Here is a 20,422-nt window from a genome sequence, read left to right as displayed (position 1 = left end):
CGCATCTCTAGCACAGTCTAGCCTAGGACCAGCACAGTACCGTCGTTGAGCGTTTATTCAACTTTGCATCTCTGAACTGATTATTGCTGACCCTTTTTGCTACCATATTATAAACCTTCCCAGCTCCACATACATCTACGTCGTGCGTTTGACTCTCCCTGGTAATCGCTCTATCCAAGCTTTGAGAGTTTTGACTACAATGGTTGCCGATCACCGCCTGCTGTTGGGTAAGAACTGGTAAGAATTTGAGATTTGCTTGACGGATTTGTGACACCCACCACCACCTCTTGTTAGTAGTCTGTAGGATCATATTCTTGTGTGTTTCTATTGCTGCTAACCATGCCAGGATCACAAGCCGACGAGACTGACTGGGAGAACACGACGAATAAGGATTTGCATGATAAATTTCAGCAAATGATGAGTGGACAGGTGCAAGATGTGCTAAACAGATTTGAAGAGGCCATGGAGAAGATAGATGGCATGGAGAAGACGTTCGAAACAAATCTCGATAACAGATTTAATGAACTGCTTGCGCATCTTCCACCACCGGCTGCACCTGCCGCACCTCTGCAACAACAACAACAACAACAATTACCTCCAGGTCGCGAAACAACCCTCCGCCGAGCGAGCCGTGTACTTCTTCGGCCTGGCCAAACTGTTGGTGCGGCTGTTGATACTTCTGTGGCTCCTACTGCTGATGCGGAGGATGATGAATATGCGGGCGATTATGAGGATGAGGTTGGTCAACATCAGAACTACGTGCAGCCACCAGCACCACCACCAGCAGGTCGACCTCAGGTATATATTCGCAATGGTAGGCCCGCACCACCACCTCGGGCACGAGATGATATCCATATTCCTAAACTGAAATTGAATATTCCATCATTTGAGGGTAGATATGTTCCTGATATATATCTTACTTGGGAGTTAGAAACTGAACAGTGATTTACATGTTTACAATATCCTGAGGAGAGACGAGTTGCTGCTGCTGTTTGTGCTTTCACTAGTTTTGCATGTGTATGGTGGTCTGAACATTGTAGATTATATCCTATTCCAACTACTTGGGCTGCTTTGAAAACTGCTATGCGTACGCGTTGGGTTCCACCATATTATCAACGTGAATTGCTTCAAAAATTGCAGCGTTTAAGACAAGGAAAAAATTATGTCGAAGAATATTATCAGGAATTACAAACTGGCATGATTAGATGTGGTATTGTTGAGGAGAATGAAGCTATGCTTGCACGTTTTCTGGGTGGATTAAATAGAGAGATTCAGACCATTCTAGACTATAAGGAGTATACTAATATGACTCGTTTATTCCATCTTGCTTGTAAAGCTCAACGTGAAGTGCAGGATCGACAAGCATTGGGGCAAACTAACTTTTCTGCAGGCCGACCTTCATCATGGACACCGCGTGCATCTTATACTTCAACTGCACCAGCACCTCCATCAGGTGCCACCTCCAGCCGTGATACAAGAAAACAGGCACAACCACCATTATCTGCCAAGAGCGCACCTGCGGGGCCTACACAGCGTTCTTCTTCTTCCATAGCATCAACAGGGCACACAAGTGATATTATTTGTCGTCAAAGTAAGGGAGGAGGTCATTATGCGAGAGAATGCAAATCTTAGCGTGTGATGATTGCTACCGAGGATGGTGGGTATGAGTCCGCTAGTGACTATGATGAGGAGACTTTGGCTCTTATTACACGTGAAGAACATGGTGGAGATGATTCTGATCATGAGACGCAATACATGGCTCCTGAAGACCTGACAGGTATGAATGTTTAGTTGCTCAACGTGTTTTGAGTGTGCAGGTTACACAAGCTGAGCAAAATCAGAGGCACAGTTTGTTCCATACCAAGGGAGTTGTGAAGGAACGTTCTGTGCGCATCATCATAGACGGAGGGAGCTGCAACAACTTGGCTAGCATGGAGATGGTGGAGAAGCTTTCTCTCACCACAAGACCACATCCACATCCTTACTACATCCAATGGTTCAACAACAGCGGCAAGGTTAAGGTAACACGTACTGTTCGTGTGCATTTTAGTATCTCTACATATGCTGATTATGTTGATTGTGACGTCGTACCTATGTAAGCATGTTCCTTATTACTTGGTAGACCATGGCAATTTGATAAAAATTCTGTACACCATGGTAGAAACAATCACTATACTCTTGTTCATAAGGATAAAAATATTACTTTGCTTCCTATGACTCCTGATTCCATTTTGAAAGATGATATTAATAGAGCTAATAAAGCAAAACAGGAGAAGAATAAGAGTGAAAATTAGATTGTGGCAAAAGAATTTGAGCAACGAATGAAGCCTAATAATAAACCATCTAGTTTTGCTTCTGAAATTAAATTGAAAAGTGCATGTTTATTTGCCAACAAATCTGATATTGATGAGCTAGATTTCAGCAAATCTGTTTGCTATGCTTTTGTGTGCAAAGAGGCATTATTTTCATTCGAGGACGTGCCTTCCTCTTTGCCTCCTGCTGTCACTAACATTTTGCAGGAGTTCGCTGACGTCTTTCCACAAGACGTGCCACCGGGATTACCGCCTATTCGAGGGATTGAGCATCAGATTGACTTAATTCCCGGTGCTTCACTGCCAAACCGTGCACCATACCGTACCAATCCAGAGGAGACGAAGGAGATTATGCGTCAAGTACAAGAGCTTCTCGACAAAGGTTATATACGTGAATCCCTTAGCCCTTGTGCTGTTCCTATTATTCTAGTGCCGAAAAAGGATGGTACATCACGTATGTGTGTTGATTGTAGAGGCATTAATAATATTACTATTTGTTATCATCATCCTATTCCTAGTCTAGATGATATGCTTGATGAATTGAGTGGCTCTACAATATTCTCCAAAGTTGATTTGCGTAGTGGATACCATCAAATTCGTATGAAATTGGGAGATGAATGGAAAACAGCATTTAAAACTAAGTTTTGATTATATGAGTGGTTAGTCATGCCTTTTGGGTTAACTAATGCACCTAGTAATTTCATGAGATTAATGAACGAAGTTTTACGTGCTTTCATTGGACGATTTGTGGTAGTTTACTTTGATGACATATTGATTTATAGCAGATCTTTGGAAGAACATTTGGAACATTTACGTGCTATTTTTATTGCTCTACGTGATGCACGTTTGTTTGGTAACCTTGGGAAGTGCACCTTTTGCACCGACCGAGTATCTTTTCTTGGCTATGTTGTTACTCCACAGGGAATTGAAGTTGATAAAGCCAAGATTGAAGCTATTGAGAGTTGGCCGCAGCCCAAAACGGTCACACAAGTGAGGAGTTTTCTTGGCCTCGCTGGATTCTATAGGCGTTTTATGAGAGATTTCAGCACCATTGCTGCACCTCTCAATGAGCTTACAAAGAAAGATGTGCCTTTTCTGTGGGGTACCGCATAGGAAGAAGCCTTCACGGTATTGAAAGATAAGTTGACACATGCTCCTTCACTCCAACTTCCTGATTTTAATAGGACTTTTGAGCTTGAATGTGATGCTAGTGGAATTGGATTAGGAGGTGTGTTATTACAAGATGGCAAACCTGTTGCATACTTTTCTGAAAAATTGAGTGGGCCTAGTCTGAATTATTCTACTTATGATAAAGAATTATGTGCTCTTGTTCGGACTTTAGAAACATGGCAACATTATTTATGGCCCAAAGAATTTGTTATACATTCTGATCATGAATCTTTGAAACATATTAAAAGTCAAGCTAAACTGAATCGTAGACATGCTAAATGGGTTGAATTCATTGAGACTTTCCCTTATGTCATTAAACACAAGAAGGGAAAAGAAAATATTATTGCTAATGCATTGTCTCGTCGCTATACTATGCTTTCACAACTTGACTTCAAAATATTTGGTTTGGAGACCATCAAAGATCAATATGTGCATGATGCTGATTTTAAAGATGTAATGCATAATTGTAAAGAAGGAAGAATGTGGAACAAGTTTGTCGTTAACGATGGATTTGTGTTTCGTGCTAACAAGCTATGTATTCCAGCTAGCTCCGTTTGTCTTTTGTTGTTGCAGGAGGCGCATGGAGGAGGATTAATGGGACACTTTGGCGTGAAGAAGACGGAGGACGTACTTGCTACACATTTCTTTTGGCCAAAGATGAGACAGGATGTTGAGTGTTTTATTGCTCGTTGCACTACATGTCAAAAAGCTAAGTCACGACTCAATCCTCATGGTTTATATATGCCTTTGCCTGTACCTAGTGTTCCTTGGGAGGATATATCTATGGACTTTGTTTTAGGTTTACCTCGAACAAAGAAGGGGAGGGATAGCATATTTGTTGTCGTGGATAGATTCTCGAAAATGGCACACTTTATACCATGTCATAAAAGCGATGATGCTGTTAATGTTGCTGATTTGTTCTTTCGTGAAATTATTCGCTTGCATGGTGTGCCAAATACTATTGTTTTAGATCGTGATACTAAATTTCTTAGCCACTTTTGGAGATGTTTATGGGCTAAGTTGGGGACTACACTGCTTTTTAGTACTACTTGTCACCCCCAAACTGATGGACAAACTGAAGTAGTCAATAGAACATTGTCTACTATGCTTAGGGCTATTTTGAAGAGTAATAAGAAAATGTGGGAGGAATGCTTGCCTCATATTGAATTTGCTTATAATCGTTCATTGCATTCTACTACTAAGATGTGCCCTTTTGAAGTTGTGTATGGTTTCCTACCTCGTGCACCTATTGATTTGTTGCCTCTTCCATCTTCGGGGAAGGTTAATTTTGATGCTAAACAACGTGCTGAATTGATTTTAAAAATGCATGAGTTAACTAAGGAAAACATTGAGCGTATGAATGCCAAATATAAACTTGCTGGAGATAAGGGTAGAAAACATGTTGTGTTTGCACCTGGAGATCTTGTTTGGTTACATTTGCGTAAGGATAAATTTCCTGATTTGCGCAAATCAAAGCTCATGCCACGTGCTGATGGTCCCTTTAAGGTGTTAGAGAAAATAAATGATAATGCATATAAACTTGAGCTGCCTGCAGATTTTGGGGTTAGTCCCACTTTTAACATTGCAGATTTGAAGCCTTATTTGGGTGAGGAAGATGAGCTTCCGTCGAGGACGACTTCATTTCAAGAAGGGGAGGATGATGAGGACATCAATACCATTGTTACACCCACGGCCCCTGCTGCTATACATACTGGACCAATTACTAGAGCTCGCGCACGCCAACTAAATTACTAGGTACTTTCATTTCTTGGTAATGATTCTAATGTTCATGAGAATATGATGCTGCCTAAATTGGATAGATTTGTTTTTCTTACAAATGAAGGGCCTAGCTTGGAGAAGGATGAACATTGGAGCAAGAACAAGCATGGAGATGATGGCATGCGCAAGGGGAACAAGAACAGAGTTACAAGTGATGATTTCAGGTCTTTGAAGCCACCATAACGAGTGCATGAAGCCTTGGACGAAATATACAAGATGTCACTTCATAAATTTCGTCTAGAGGCTATTTATAGGTGATGCGTCACCTTTTTATTGGGCCAGGCCCATGTAATTTCGAAATACATAAGTATAGGCTATTTTTAGAGTCTGTATGTGTGGGGAAACAAGAGATAAGGTTGATTTCGGACCCCTCCACCAAGGGCCACGAAATTCCCCCTCTCTTCCTCCATATATACAGCCCTTAGGGCACCGTTTAGACTTTGGGTTTTGTTTAGATTAAAGTTCGCCATAGCTGCAATTTCGCGTACTTTGTTTGTGTTCAATGACCAGACAAAGGCGTCACAGAACCCCACCTTGATCAATAAAGCTTTCATCTTATATTCACAATATCCAGATTGCAATCTCAGTTTCTTGCTTGTTCTTCGTTTGCTCACAGGAAACAGACCCTCGTGGTCAGGTTGATCGTGCTCTGGCGTGGTCAATAACCTCTCGGAGTTGGTTTAGCGATTGCTAAGGCGCGACGTCCTCGCACGTTCGTAGTCGGATCGTCAAAGTTGACTTCCACCAAAGCGAAATCTATCATCTCATCGAAAGACGGGACACCTTTGCCTCTATCATCCCTCTAGTCATCTAAGTGATACATGATCCAAGTCAACTAGGCCATGTCCGATCATCACGTGAGACGGACTAGTCATCATCGGTGAACATCTCCATATTGATCGTATCTTCCATACGACTCATGTTCGACCTTTCGGTCTCTTGTGTTCCGAGGCCATGTCTATACATGCTAGGCTCGTCAAGTTAACCTAAGTGTTTTGCGTGTGTAAATCTGTCTTACACCCGTTGTATGTGGACGTTGGAATCTATCACACCCGATCATCACGTGGTGCTTCGAAACAATGAACTTTCGCAATGGTGCACAGTTAGGGGAACACTTTCTTGAAATTATTATGAGGGATCATCTTATTTACTACCGTCGTTCTAAGAAAATAAGATGCAAAAACATGATAAACATCACATGCAATCAAATAGTGAAATGATATGGCCAATATCATATAGCTCCTTTGATCTCCATCTTCGGGGCGCCATGATCATCTTCGTCACCGGCATGACACCATGATCTCCATCATCGTGTCTCCATGAAGTTGCTCGCCAACTATTACTTCTACTACTATGGCTAACGGTTTAGCAATAAAGTAAAGTAATTACATGACGTTTAATCATTGACACGCAGGTCATACAATAATTAAGACAACTCCTATGGCTCCTACCGGTTGTCATACTCATCGACATGCAAGTCGTGATTCCTATTACAAGAACATGATCTCATACATCACATATATATCATTCATCACAACTTCTGGCCATATCACATCACAAGGCATATGCTGCAAAAACAAGTTAGACGTCCTCTAATTGTTGTTGCATGTTTTTACGTGGCTGCAATAGGGTTCTAGCAAGAACGTTTCTTACCTACGTGAAAGCCACAACGTGATATGCCAATTTCTATTTACCCTTCATAAGGACCCTTTTCATCGAATCCGATCCGACTAAAGTGGGAGAGACAGACACCTGCTAGCCACCTTATGCAACTAGTGCATGTCAGTCAGTGGAACCTGTCTCACGTAAGCGTACGTGTAAGGTCGGTCTAGGCCGCTTCATCCCACGATGCCGCCGAAACAAGATAAGACTAGTAGTGGCAAGAAAATTGACAACATCTACGCTCACAACAAATTTGTGTTCTACTCGTGCAAAGAAACTACGCATAGACCTAGCTCATGATGCCACTGTTGGGGAACGTTGCAGAAAATAATTTTTTTTTACGCTTCACCAAGATCAATCTATGGAGTCATCTAGCAACGAGAGAGAGGAGTGCATCTACATACCCTTGTAGATTGTGAGCGAAAGCGTTCAAGAGAACGGGGTTGAGGGAGTCGTACTCGTCGTGATCCAAATCACCGGAGATCCTAGCGCCGAACGGACGGCACCTCCGTGTTCAACACACGTACGGTTGGGAAGATGTCTCCTCCTTCTTGATCCAGCAAGGGGAAGGGACAGGTTGATGGAGATCCAGCAGCACAACGGCGTGGTGGTGGAAGTAGCGGTGATCTCGGTAGGGCTTCGCCAAGCTCAGCGAGAGGGAGAGGTGGTGCGGAGGGAGAGGGAGGCTCCAGGAGCAGGGGTGCGCAGCCCTCCCTCCCCCCTCTTTATATAGGGGCCCTGGGGGGGCACCGCCCCCTAGAGATTGGATCTCAAGGGGGGGCAAGGGGGTGGCTTGCCCCCCAAGCCAAGTGGGGCCTCCCACGCCTAGGGTTTCCAACCCTAGGCGCAGGGGGAGGCCCAAGGGAGGCGCACCAGCCCACCAGGGGCTGGTTCCCTTCCCCACTTCAGCCCATGGGGCCCTCCGGGATAGGTGGCCCCACCCGGTTGACCCCCGGGACCCTTCCAGTGGTCCCGGTACAATACCGGTGACCCCCGAAACTTTCCCGATGGCTGAAACTGGACTTCCTATATACAATTCTTTACCTCTGAACCATTCCGGAACTCCTCGTGACGTCCGGGATCTCATCCGGGACTCCGAACAACTTTCGGGTTACCTCATACTAATATCTCTACAACCCTAGCGTCACCGAACCTTAAGTGTGTAGACCCTACGAGTTCGAGAGACATGCAGACATGACCGAGACGACTCTCCGGTCAATAACCAACAGCGGGATCTGGATACCCATGTTGGCTTCCACATGCTCCTCGATGATCTCATCGGATGAACCACGATGTCGAGGATTCAAGTAATCCCGTATACAACTCCCTTTGTCAATCGATGCGTTACTTGCCCGAGATTCGATTGTCGGTATCCCAATACCTCGTTCAATCTCGTTACCGGCAAGTCACTTTACTCGTACCATAATGCATGATCCCGTGACCAAACACTTGGTCACATTGAGCTCATTATGATGATGCATTACCGAGTGGGCCCAGAGATACCTCTCCGTCATACGGAGTGACAAATCCCAGTCTCGATCCGTGTCAACCTAACAAATACTTTCGGGGATACCCGTAGTATACCTTTATATTCACCCAGTTACGTTGTGACGTTTGGTACACCCAAAGCACTCCTACGGTATCCGGGAGTTACACGATCTCATGGTCTAAGGAAATGATACTTGACATTGGAAAAGCTCTAGCAAACGAACTACACGATCTTGTGCTATGCTTAGGATTGGGTCTTGTCCATCACATCACTCTCCTAATGATGTGATCCTGTTATCAACGACATCCAATGTCCATAGTCAGGAAACCATGACTATCAGTTGATCAACGAGCTAGTCAACTAGAGGCTTACTCGGGACATGTTGTGGTCTATGTATAGACACATGTATTACGATTTCCAGATAACACAATTATAGCATGAATAATAGACAATTATCATGAACAAGGAAATATAATAATAATCCTTTTATTATTGCCTCTAGGGTAATTTCCAACACCCTGCTCATTTTTATCAACGCAATTGGGATATTTGCGGTGAAGATGTCACAAGAATTGTATTAGGGATAGTGTGTGGTGAGGAAAGTCCAGAAGTTATTAATGACATCATGTCGGTTCTAATACCAAAGGTAATGAGTCCTTCTCAGTTGTCTCAGTTCAGACCCATAAGTCTTTGTAACATGCTCTACAAAATTGCATCCAAAGTAGTAGCCAACATACTCAAGATTATTTTGCCTAATATTATATTCGAGGAACAATGTGCTTTCGTGCCTGGAAGGCTTATCACAGATAACATTATATGTGCTTATGAGTGTCTGCACTTCATGAAGAGAACACGGTCATGATCAAATAGTTTCTGTACTTTGAAGCTGGACATGATGAAAGCCTATGACAGATTGGAGTGGCCTTACTTGAAAGGTATCATGGCTAAATTGGGTTTCTCTCAATAGTGGATTGATACAATAATGGGTATGGTATCATCGTTTTCTTTTTCTGTCCTTTTCAACGGGGAGAACGATGAATCATTTAAACCTACAAGAGGTACCTGACAGGGAGACCCAATCTCCCCCTACTTATTCCTAATTGCAGCAGAGGGCCTTTCGTGCCTCCTGAAATCCAGTTCTCAGTCATCAATTGCAGGTATTAAGGTGGCTCCAACGGCGCCCACCATTAACCACCTTTTATTTGCAGATGACAGCCTACCACTTTTTAAGGCTAATGTGGAGGGGTCAGAGGAAGTGACAAACCTGCTTGATATCTATTGTAGAGCATCGGGACAGATGATAAATCATGAGAAGTCTTCCATCTTCTTTAGCAAAGGTTGTCCAGATTCCATCAAGGAAGAGGTGGAGAATTCTTTAAACGTTCAAAATGAATCATTGAATGAGCGTTACCTGGGTATGCCAACTGATGTAGGTCAGTCGAAGAATGGCACTTTCAAATACTTGCGAGACCGGGTATGGGAAAAGATCAAAGGTTGGATGGAGAAATTACTCTCGACAACGGGTAAGGAAGTTTTAGTTAAGTCGGTTGCACAAGCGATTCCTGTTTTCTCAATGTCATGCTTTCGTTTGCCAAGGGGTTTATGTGAAAGTATCACATCCATAATTCGCCAATTCTGGTGGGGCAGCAAACATGGTAAGAGGATACCTAGCTGGGTTGCTTGGGATATGATGACCATGCCTAAGCATCTGGGCGGCCTTGGTTTTCATGATTTGGAGATTTTCAATCTAGCACTCCTGGCTAGACAAGCATGGCGGCTCATGACAGATGATGCCCCACTCAGCGCAAAGGTGTTAAAAGCTGTATATTTCCCTCAATGCTCACTCTTGGAAGCCGGGTTAGGATCCCATCCCTCTCAGATATGGCGAGCGGTGCTGGATGGTAGGGACATTGTAGCACAAGGAGTGATCCGAAGAATTGGTAATGGCGCTTCGACAAGCATATGGCAGCATAATTGGATTCCTCGAGATAACTTCAAAAGGCTGATCACATCATTTATCCCTAATCTGCCAGAAAGGGTGGCGGACCTGATTGATGCTACGTCGGCTCAATGGAAGGAAGACTTGATACGATCTGTTTTCACTCCTTTTGACGCTGCAGAGATCCTCAAGATACCGCTGTGCACGGGGAATATAACAGACTTCTGGGCATGGCATGAAGAGAAATGGGGGGTTTTCATGGTACGTTCTGCCTATCGTATGATATTGAGAACGAAGCTTAGCAGGGAAGGATGGCTACATGAGGAAGAAGGTGCGTCAACTACCCAAGAGAGTAAGTAGTGGAGTGCAATATGGCATATACAAGTACCTTCTAAGTTAAGGATGTTTGTTTGGCGACTAGCCAGGCAGTCGATGCCCATAGGTGAGGTCCTTCACCATCGCCACATGTCGGATGAAGATACATGCCACTTATGCGGAGCCACAAATACATGGAGACACGCGTTGCTCAATTGCTCAATTGCTCAATGTCGAGAAGCATCTGGGCCTTAGCTCCCGATGAGTTTGCTGAAAAGATGATCAGTTGCCAGCATGAGAACCCAAAGCAATGGCTTTTTTTCCTACATGAAGTGTTAGAGGCTGAAGAGTTTAATCGCCTTGTGGTGACAGCATGGGCGATTTGGAGTGCAGGGAGAAAGGCGATCTACGAAGATATTTTTCAGTCTCCCTACGCTACAAACGGCTTCATCGCGAGTTATATGGCAGAATTACAACAGATTAACAGGAAGGATCCAAGGCCAATTACTATTTCTGCGCCAAGACCAACTTGCTGGTTGCCTCCGGTCCAGGGGTGTGCCAAAGTGAATGTGGACGCAGCGGTGTCGAGAGGAGGAAGGTATGGTGCGGCTGGTGCTATTTGCAGGGACCGGACTGGCCTGTTTCTTGAAGCTTCAGCCGTAGTGTTCCGGCATATTAACCATCCTCAAACACTTTAATCCCTGGCTATTAGGGAAGCACTATCGCTGGCGGATGACTTGTATGTTCAAAGCATTCACGTGGCTTCCGATTGCAAGACGGTGGTCGAAGACATAAAGAGCGAGACTTCGGCTGCTTACGGTGCGGTGATACATGAAATCATAGAATATTCCTCTGGTTTTCAACTTTGTAAAATAGTTCATGAATTTAGGAGCTTAAACTTCGAGGCTCACAGCTTAGCGAAGCATCCTTTATCTCTCGGGGGTGGCCGACATGTTTGGTTAGGTCATCCTGAAGATCTTTCTTTCGTCCTTGTAAACATTGTGACGGGTTAATAAAAAGCTTCGTGAGGTTGTCTCAAAATAAAAAGGTATTTCGTAGGTGTAGCAAAGCCGATAAAAGAAGACTGAGAACCATAGGAAAACCAGCAAACGAAGAGCAGCGAGCGAGCGAATTCCATCGGAAAAACCAGCGAACAAAAAAAAGCACAAAAGTGGGCCGGTCCAATAGGTACACCGGAGAGGACAGTGGTTGAGCGTGACAGACAAAAGTCTGGCAGCTCCTATACGGCGCTGCAGGCGCCCGTTCACGCTCCTGGCGCCTGCAGCGCCCCGCACTGGGCCGGCCCACGAAGACGTGCAGACCCGCGAACGGAAAAAGCTCGCAAAAAATAGGGGAAAAGGTTGCGTTGCACCGGTTTCGATTTCCCCACATCGTGCTAACGAACAGGTGCCACCATCCACTCGAGCTACTTGCCTTTCGTGATTAGTAACAGAGGCAAATGCCTAATAACAAATACGCAGCGCTATATATATTGAACTGAACCATTCATCTACTGTACCACTTAATTCTTTTGAATTATTTGGGAAAAGAGAAAAAGTTCACAAAACTAAAAATAGTTCATTGATTTTTAAAGTAAGTTCATCGATTTTGCAATAAAGTTCATTAAATTTGGGAAAAGAGAAAAAGTTCAGTGATTTTCGAAAAAAGTTCAGAAAACAAAAAAGTGCAGTGATTTTCGAAAAAAGTTTATCAAATTTCAAATAAAAGTTCATCAAACCAAAAAAGTTCACTGATTTTAAAAAAAGTTCACTGAATTTGAAAAAAAGTTCAACGAATTTGAAAAAAAGTTCAACGAATTTTAAAAAAGTTCAACGATTTTGGAAAAAGTTCATCTATTTTTATAAAAGTTCATTGAATTTGAAAAAGTTCATGAATTTGGAAAAAACAGTTCATCGAATTTGAAAAAAAGTTCATCGAATTTAAAAAATGTTCATGTAATCTAAAAAAGTTCATCGATTTTGCAAAATCATTCATCGATTGTTTAAACACGAAATCCTTTTGAAAGTCACGCATTAAAAAAAGGAAAAAAGGAAAAACAGAATAAAACCGTCCGTAAACTAAACCGCAAACCGGGAAAACCATTTTGGGAAGGTTCTGGAAGCTTCCCAAAACCGGGCATTCGCGAACCAGAAGAAACAAATAAAAATGCGCGAGCGAATTTATTGTGCACACTAGGAGGGCGATGGCGCGGTGGTTAGAGCTCAAAGATGGTAACGAGCCTGGCGTGGCTTCGATTCCCAGTTCTATCACCTTTTTAATGTTTCTGCAAAACAAAGATGGGCCGGCCCGGCTTGGGCTGCTGCAGGCGCCCGTTTGCAAATTGCACTGTAACGGGCGCCTGCAGCGCCAAATAGGAAATCCCCAAAAGTCTCGCGTGAAGCGAGATATAGTTGCCGCGGTCCGGGACAAAGGATGGGCCAAGCCACAAAGTCTTCGGAAAAAGTGTCACATGTGCCTTTATACCTGTTACACAGTGGCCGAGCCCATGGACCCGACCCCGTCCGGCTCCTGCATCGTCGGTCCATCCACGTCCCATCCTCTCTGTGCTGTCTGCTGCGGCGACTCTTCCAGAAATTACAGTCCGTCCCCGTCCCGTCCCCTCCCCCCCTGCTCCAAACTCCCAAGCTCCCTACTCGATAGCTGCAGCCTGCAGCTCCCCTCAGATCCACCGCCGCCCACTCGGAGATTGATCGATGCCGCCGCCGCAGCCGACCAACGGGGGCAAGTTGACCCCGAACCTGGCGATGGACGCCGAGGGCACGCGCCTGCTCAACCTCACCGTCCTGCAGCGTCTCGACCCCGCCGTCGAGGACATCCTCATCACCGCCGCCCACGTCACCCTCTACGACTTCAACATCGACCTCAATCAGTGGGTCAGTCACCTCCCCCCTCCCCCTCCCCCTCCCCCTGTCTCGCCCCCCGTGATTCACCGAAAACCTGATCCGATCCGGTTTGCTTGCCTTGTATTGCGCAGAGCCGCAAGGACGTGGAGGGGTCGCTGTTCGTCGTGAAGAGGTGAGCGAGGGTTGATAAGAGTATCGTGTGCGGCTGCGGCTGGGATCTGAATATCTGATTGGTTTCTCCTGTTGTAGGAACACGCAGCCGAGGTTTCAGTTTATCGTCATGAACAGGCGGAACACGGGTATGTTTCTGCGATCTAAGTCCGTCCACTCAGCCGCGTGACTCAGGCATTGGGGGTTACGGACGATCGCGATTAGAAAACATATTGCTTTTTCGGTAGCTAATAAAAGCGTGAGGTCTCCAAGATGATAGATAATTAATGACAGTTTTGCTAAAGCACATCTAGATTAACCAATGCTCTTATGAAGTCGAAGTATTACAGTTCGGCGACACTACAATGTTGGCTACTCAACAAAAGCCTGATGGGCCACTGAAACAATCATAATACCCCAATCTTTCTGCTAGGCAGACTCTATTTTCTCAACAAAATTCGACTTGACAAACCCAAACTTATCACTAGTAAACTTAGAGCATTCTACTCTGAAAATACAGGCTTTTTTTAAAGATCTTCTCACGCGAAACCCCAATACCTTCCACTCGGCAAACTATAAATTTTCAGATTGAAACCTTAAGCTCTCCACTCTGGGAGTTTAAAATCCTAATTGAACGCAAGGAATAGAAGTCAACTGTATGAAGTAGAAGCACAAGTAATTTTGTTTACCATTCCATGCGGCGAGACTTGCTAAAAAAGAGATTTGTTCCATGTGATCACACATTGCCACAAAAGTTCACCAAAAAGAATGAAGCAAAGGGGATAACTAGCCAAGCTACTTCGGTTGTACAGACCAAATGTTGTGGTGCGCTTGCTGATGCTGGCTCGCTGGCCTGCATGTCATTTTAAAGTTTTGCATCCTGTTTGATAGTTACAGACTTCCAGTTAGAAGGAAAATTTTCCTTGTATCTATCTTACAAAAGTTGGCTAGGACTAACAGCCGGCTTCTTATGTCTAGTTGATTTATGAATGCTCAAATTGTTTAGTTCATTCATGAGAAGTTCAATATTGTTTCTCTTGTCAGATAATCTGGTGGAGGATTTATTAAGTGATTTTGAATACGAACTTCAACCTCCATATTTGTTGTACCGGAATGCTGCACAAGAAGTAAATGGTATTTGGTTTTACAATCAGCAGGACTGTGATGCTGTAGCAAATCTTTTTGGAAGGTATGTCTTTCATGTATCATATGCTCATGTTGGAAGCCTCCTTTTCATGGCTCGGATGTTTATTGAAAACCATTTGTGAGTTACTGGATCATACTATTTTTTTTGTGGAACTAGACTAACCACGTGCCAGTACCATGACTAGGTTTCGAGATCTTATGGGTTTCAACTCTAGCCTAGCCCAACTTGTTTGGGACTGAAAGGCTTTGTTGTTTTTGTTTTTGTTTTTGTTGTTTTTGTTGTTGTTGTTATTGTTGTAGACTATCTGGTCTTGTCTACTTTAGATTGGATTCAGGCCAGAAATGCATGCCCTGAAAGCTGCAATTATCCATGCTGGACTCATGGGCTAACAAATGGAAGTAATGGTGTGGCTGGATTTCATGTTTGTAGAGACAACATGACTTCTGTGATGTGAAAATTTTGAACTTTCTAATGAAAACTGATGGACAAACTGTAGAAGTCATTATATTTTACCTTTTTTTTGTTTCTGCCTACATATATACATATTAGGGCATCTCCAGTAGCTGCAAGATGTTTGTTGGTAAATTTGACATGTAAGCATCTTTGATGACGTGTCGAGTAATAAATGAAGAGCGAGTGTGAGGTTGTATGAAAATGAACCAACACCTTGTGCACAAGCTCCAAGGTAAAGAAAGAGAGCAAGCTTCCATATTCTCTCACCTCCTATTGGTCAACCCTTACATACAACCATTGGAATACTTGTATGATACATTGTTGGTTGATGACATGGATATATTTATCAGCAAACTAACCAACAAATTGTTGGAGATGCTCTTAGTGATACACTAGGTGATTCTGATCTGATCTTAGGGCAACATGTAAACATTAAATAGGGTGTACTGTGGCTTCCTTCTTTCTCTTAGGCAACCAGAAATAGCTACACAGTTACTTATGCCTCGGGAACAAACTTTTCTCGGTGGCAACCGCAGTTTTGCATCCTAACGAGTGAAAATTCCTTGACCATGTTAACGGTTTGGAAATTAATAAAATCCTGTGATGCTTGTAAATTATTTCTATGAAAATTTGTGAACATGTTTCCTTCAGTTTTTTAATTCCATTTTCCTTGCAGGATACTTAATGCTTATGCCAGAGTACCTCCAAAAGCCAAAGTGCCCTCCACGAAAAGGTTTTTTCCCCTTGACTATTTATGGGAGATGTTTTGATTGACTTATGCTGAATTCTTCTAATATACCACAGTGAGTTTGAGGAATTGGAGGCTGTTCCTACGTCCGCTGCTATAGATGGCCCCCTTGAACCACCGCCAGCATCCACTCTCATTTCTGATACTCCTGATGAATCACTTGCTAATTACTTTGGTGTATGTTCTCTTCCTATTTCGTTTCGTTTCCTTCTGAATAATTTTCTGTTTCTCGCACTGCTCATGAATAGTATATGCAGTATCTTTGGACTGTCATCTGAATGTCTGAATTAAAACACCATGCTTGCATTTTGGTTCTATATGCAGTGTACTGAATTATTCTTCTATACAAATATACAGGGCGCTGCAAGCATTACGAGTGTATCAAGTGGGTCAATGGTTGGAAGAGCTCATCCATCCACTGAAACCACTGCGGCTTCCCACACGCCATTGATGATGTCTTCTGCTGCCCAGTCGCACCAAATACCCCCTCCTTTCGGAGGTTCATCAGCTCCACCACTGCCCCTCCAGGACACTAATGCCCATGCTAGCCATTCAACAAATCTTGTAACACCGGCATTCTTTGCTCCTCCATCATCCTCTTCTGCATCACTAGCTCCGCCGATTTCATCAATGATGCCCACAGCACCACCTCTTCATTCAACTTCATCATCTACTCAACATCCTCAGTACAGGCATGGCACCCCTCTACTCCAACCTTTTCCACCACCTGCACCACCTCCATCCTTCGCCCCTGCATACAACGACGGCTCTGTTATTTCACGGGATAAAGTTAAGGACGCCCTCCTTAGACTTGTTCAGGTATGTTTGTCATTGAAAATTACAATATGTGCTGTATGTTCTTTTATATACTTCTAACGCCTGTTTCCCAACAGAGTGACCAGTTCATCGATTTAATTTACCGGGAGTTGCAGAATGCACATATGTAGACTGCTTCCTAGGTATCTTGTTGCTCGCTGCCGCGACAAGAGTGTTTCTGTTCTCTGTGAGTTTTGTACGCTGGTTCTGGAACTTCTGTATAGCTTTGTATTGATGTGTTGATGTAGATTCTTTATATTATAGCAATGACTGGTAGTACTTATGGTCTTCCTTGTTTACAAATGACTATGTCAATGTCATTACATTTATGTAATTGAAAAAAAGGAGTTTGTAAGGATGTTATGGTATCATCATTTTCGTGTGTTTTACTGAGCAATCACCTCGGTCAGCATCAGGGTTTCTTGGAATGCAAATATTTAGTTTGATTTACTGGGCAGTTATTAACTATGCGTCAGATTATGAAGTAACTTTCTTTACAATTTGAGCTGTGGCCTACTAGCAAGTTCTATTGAAGCTTTTTTTTTTTGAGCGATAACCACACATCATATTAAAAACAAAGGATTACAACGCTTACAACGAAGAAATCAAACGAAACAACCAGAGCTATAGGTGCCATGAAGCTTTGCAAAAAGAACCCCCAAAAAACCAAAATTTGAGTCTTGGAGTCCCTTCCGCCATGCCCAACCTTAGTCCACCATTGATTACCGGCAGCACCGTAGTTTCGCAGGAAGAGGGGATCAACCAACATGCCCAAATCTAGAGAAACACCTTCGCAGTCAATGCTGCTTAATGAGCCGATGAAATGATCTGCCGAAGGCGGCAGAACCGAGACTTTGTGGAGCGTCGGCCGGGGATCTTCCCTGTGTTCACCAAATTCCGGCGCCGCCGTCTTCATTCGACAAGGTTGAAGAAGAAGGGCGCCGCCGCCAGCCGCCATCCTCGAGCCCAACTTCAAGCCATCAAAGATTCCTGGACAGATCAACGACATTGTGGAAGACGCCGTGTGCCGACCCGCGACACCTACGCTCGCCGGATCAGAAGACCGCTGAGACACCAGAGCCAATTGCCCCTCGCCAGCACCGGTTGGAGCGCTCCCGAGATGAAGGAAGGGCAAAGGCAATTTATTCAGACACGGCGTCGTCCCCTCCATCGAACAGACACCTCAAGGACAAACGAGGCCTACCCTATCTACTAGCCAAATCACCGGGGGGTCTCCACCCCTGCTGTCGCCGGAGCAGCAGGCTGAGGCGAGGACCTGCGGCGTTACCGGCATAGGAAGGGGGCAGTTGTTTCGCCTGCCAAATCGTCTCTCTCTTGCACTTTGGGTTGGAGGAGAAGCAGTTTCCTTGGGAGGGAAGTTCTATTGAAGCTTGAGGCTTAGGCAAAACCTTGCTCCAGCATCAGTGAAACTGAGCTTCAAAAATTAGAACTATATTCCCAACTTTCAACGGTATCTTCTCAAGTTTCTCTTTCTGAAAATTAATGCAAAAAAGATAACTCTTGGCCCTGCGCTACAGTACATTTACATTGTGGCAGCGACCCTCTGTCCCAGTGTAACCTACTGGACGAACACGTATTCACATTCCTCGCACGTGTGAGCAAACCTTTACTAGTCGATGCGCGCGTGTTCACCGGCACGTGAGCATCACCAGGAACCCGACGAACGCCGCCGCTCCGACGCCGGAGCAGCAGAGGTCGACGAGCCCCTCCCGCCTTGCCTTCCACTCCTTCCGCGCGCTCTTCCCCTTCACGAACTCCCCGTACTGCCGCGCCGCCTGTGCCTCCGCCTCCGCGCCCCGGCCCTGCCTCGGGGCAGCCATGGCCGCGGCGACCGCTGCCAGCCCGTCCCGCCCGCTGACGCCGCCGCCGTCGCCGTCCTCCACGCACAGGCTGACCTCCCGGACGTGCCCAAACCGGTCGTCGCACGTGACGGCCGCGTCCAGGGCAACGCCGCCGAGCACCACGGTGAACCGCGCCACCGTCTCCCCCGTGAGCCAGCTCCGGTCAACGGACACCGGCCGCCGGCTGGAGGCGTTGACCGCCCGGCCTGACGACGGGTCAAGCAGCAGCCAGCTCAGCGTGAGCTCCGCCGGCGTGATCGAGGACGCCGCCGAGAAGCCCTCCTGCAGGAGCGCGTCGACGCGGAACGGCGAGCCCAGGAACCACGCCGACGAGGTGTCCGTCTCCACCACGCGCGACATGATGCAGACCCCCTTGTGGTGCAGGTCCACCGCGGAGACGAGACGGCTGGGCAGGGCGGGCGCGACCGTGCCCGGGGCCGCCGCCGTCGTCGCTGGGAACGGGAACGCGTCGGCGAAGAGCGCCCGGTGGAAGCCGTCGCCGGTGCCGCGGCAGCAAGAATTGTCGAGGAGGCCGGCGACCGACGGCCACAGGGCGAGGCAGAGTCCGCGCCATGTGTCGGGGTCGGTGGCGAGGTCGTGGAAGCTGGAGCTCGCGCAGCCGAGCGCCGCCAGCGACGCGCCGTCGAGCCGGCGGAGCACGAGGGACAGCACGTCCGCGGGGAGGTCCTCGATGACCGTCTCTGCCACGTCGCCGCCGCACGCCGGAGAATCGTAGTTCATCATGCTCTCCTCAGTTTGACTACTCGCCGCCATGGTGGACAGACACGAAGCTCGCACCGGTGCAATTCCTTTCGTCCTGTGCGACCTGTGAATTGGTTATGCACCTGTGAATTGAGTATGCTTATAACTTTATGTGGGTAGAGTATATATATATACTTATATAGTGAGCAAGTAAGGTGAGTGATCACGGTCTGAAAGCGAGAGGTTCCTTTTGTTCAACTGATCAACTCTGAACTTGCTTGCGTTGCCCAAAAGCAAAGGCCGGAATAAAATAAATACAAAAACAAATGTCGTGATGTTTCTGGGTTTGTTTTATCACTGACGGATGGGCCGTGCCGTTCTATCTCCTTGGACTGACGTGTCAGCCAAGGATTCCTCCTGCCATATAAAAAAGGCCAAGTTGCTCAAGGCAACGGTGTTTCTAGTCTTGTGGGTGATGCTGTGGGATGGAGTCCACACGTCACGCGTATATCTTAAAAGGAGAAATCAAACCGGCACAAGAGGACTCGGGACTGGGAGACCGGCGTTTTTTAGATGGTAACACATAGTATCTCATTTACTCCTTCCGTCCGGAATTACTTGTCACAAAAATGAATGTATCTACAACTAAAATATATCTAGATACATTTATTTTTTGGACGAGTAATTCCGAACGGAGGGAGTATATTATAAAAATCAAGTACAAGTTATGTTAGGATCGACATGATAAAACTGAAAAGATAGCAGAACATTTTTGAGCTTGACACCAGCGTCCGTTACCTGCCTCCGGCACCATCATGGTAGCCATCGGAAAAAAATGACGAATCACCTTTTCATCCGAGCTCGACGCGGCTTTATTGCTGATATGCAGCTTTGCGGACCTTCAAGCCTACAACAATTAACCAGGGGCAACTACGTCTATCTACGATCATGACCGCTCCTGCGACCGCTCCACCCCCTTCCCCTCCCCCACCCACCTCCACCACCGCCGTCGCC

The 20,422-nt window shown here is 45.5% G+C and overlaps 2 protein-coding genes across 2 annotated transcripts; one reads left to right on the top strand and one right to left on the bottom strand.

The window, feature by feature from the left end:
- The first annotated feature begins 13,207 nt into the window (after positions 1-13,207).
- Positions 13,208-17,241, top strand: LOC119295458 (mRNA-decapping enzyme-like protein). Its single transcript, XM_037573876.1, has 8 exons — positions 13,208-13,560; positions 13,662-13,702; positions 13,780-13,829; positions 14,725-14,869; positions 15,957-16,013; positions 16,085-16,205; positions 16,386-16,847; positions 16,922-17,241. Exons 1-8 carry the CDS (start codon positions 13,381-13,383, stop codon positions 16,973-16,975), a joined length of 1,110 nt encoding a protein of 369 aa, XP_037429773.1. The 5' UTR covers positions 13,208-13,380; the 3' UTR covers positions 16,976-17,241.
- Positions 17,242-18,275: 1,034 nt separating this feature from the next.
- Positions 18,276-19,562, bottom strand: LOC119295459 (probable F-box protein At2g36090). Its single transcript, XM_037573877.1, has one exon. It carries the CDS (start codon positions 19,478-19,480, stop codon positions 18,494-18,496), a length of 987 nt encoding a protein of 328 aa, XP_037429774.1. The 5' UTR covers positions 19,481-19,562; the 3' UTR covers positions 18,276-18,493.
- Between the last annotated feature and the right edge of the window lie 860 nt (positions 19,563-20,422).

The sequence above is a fragment of the Triticum dicoccoides genome, chromosome 4B, assembly GCF_002162155.2.
Source record: "Triticum dicoccoides isolate Atlit2015 ecotype Zavitan chromosome 4B, WEW_v2.0, whole genome shotgun sequence".
Taxonomy (NCBI): domain Eukaryota; kingdom Viridiplantae; phylum Streptophyta; class Magnoliopsida; order Poales; family Poaceae; genus Triticum; species Triticum dicoccoides.
The sequence above is the reverse complement of the archived record's forward strand: the minus strand, read 5'-3'. Positions and strand labels throughout refer to the sequence as shown.

What these genes read in the sequence shown, in the direction of transcription:
- LOC119295458 (XM_037573876.1), top strand. Translation starts at nt 13,381, where the DNA reads ATGCCGCCGCCGCAGCCGACCAACGGGGGCAAGTTGACCCCGAACCTG. An exon ending in CATGAACAGGCGGAACACGG is followed by an intron (nt 13,830 to 14,724) that starts GTATGTTTCTGC and finishes TTCTCTTGTCAG; the next exon opens with ATAATCTGGTGGAGGATTTA. An exon ending in GTAGCAAATCTTTTTGGAAG is followed by an intron (nt 14,870 to 15,956) that starts GTATGTCTTTCA and finishes TTTTCCTTGCAG; the next exon opens with GATACTTAATGCTTATGCCA.
- LOC119295459 (XM_037573877.1), bottom strand. Translation starts at nt 19,480, where the DNA reads ATGGCGGCGAGTAGTCAAACTGAGGAGAGCATGATGAACTACGATTCT.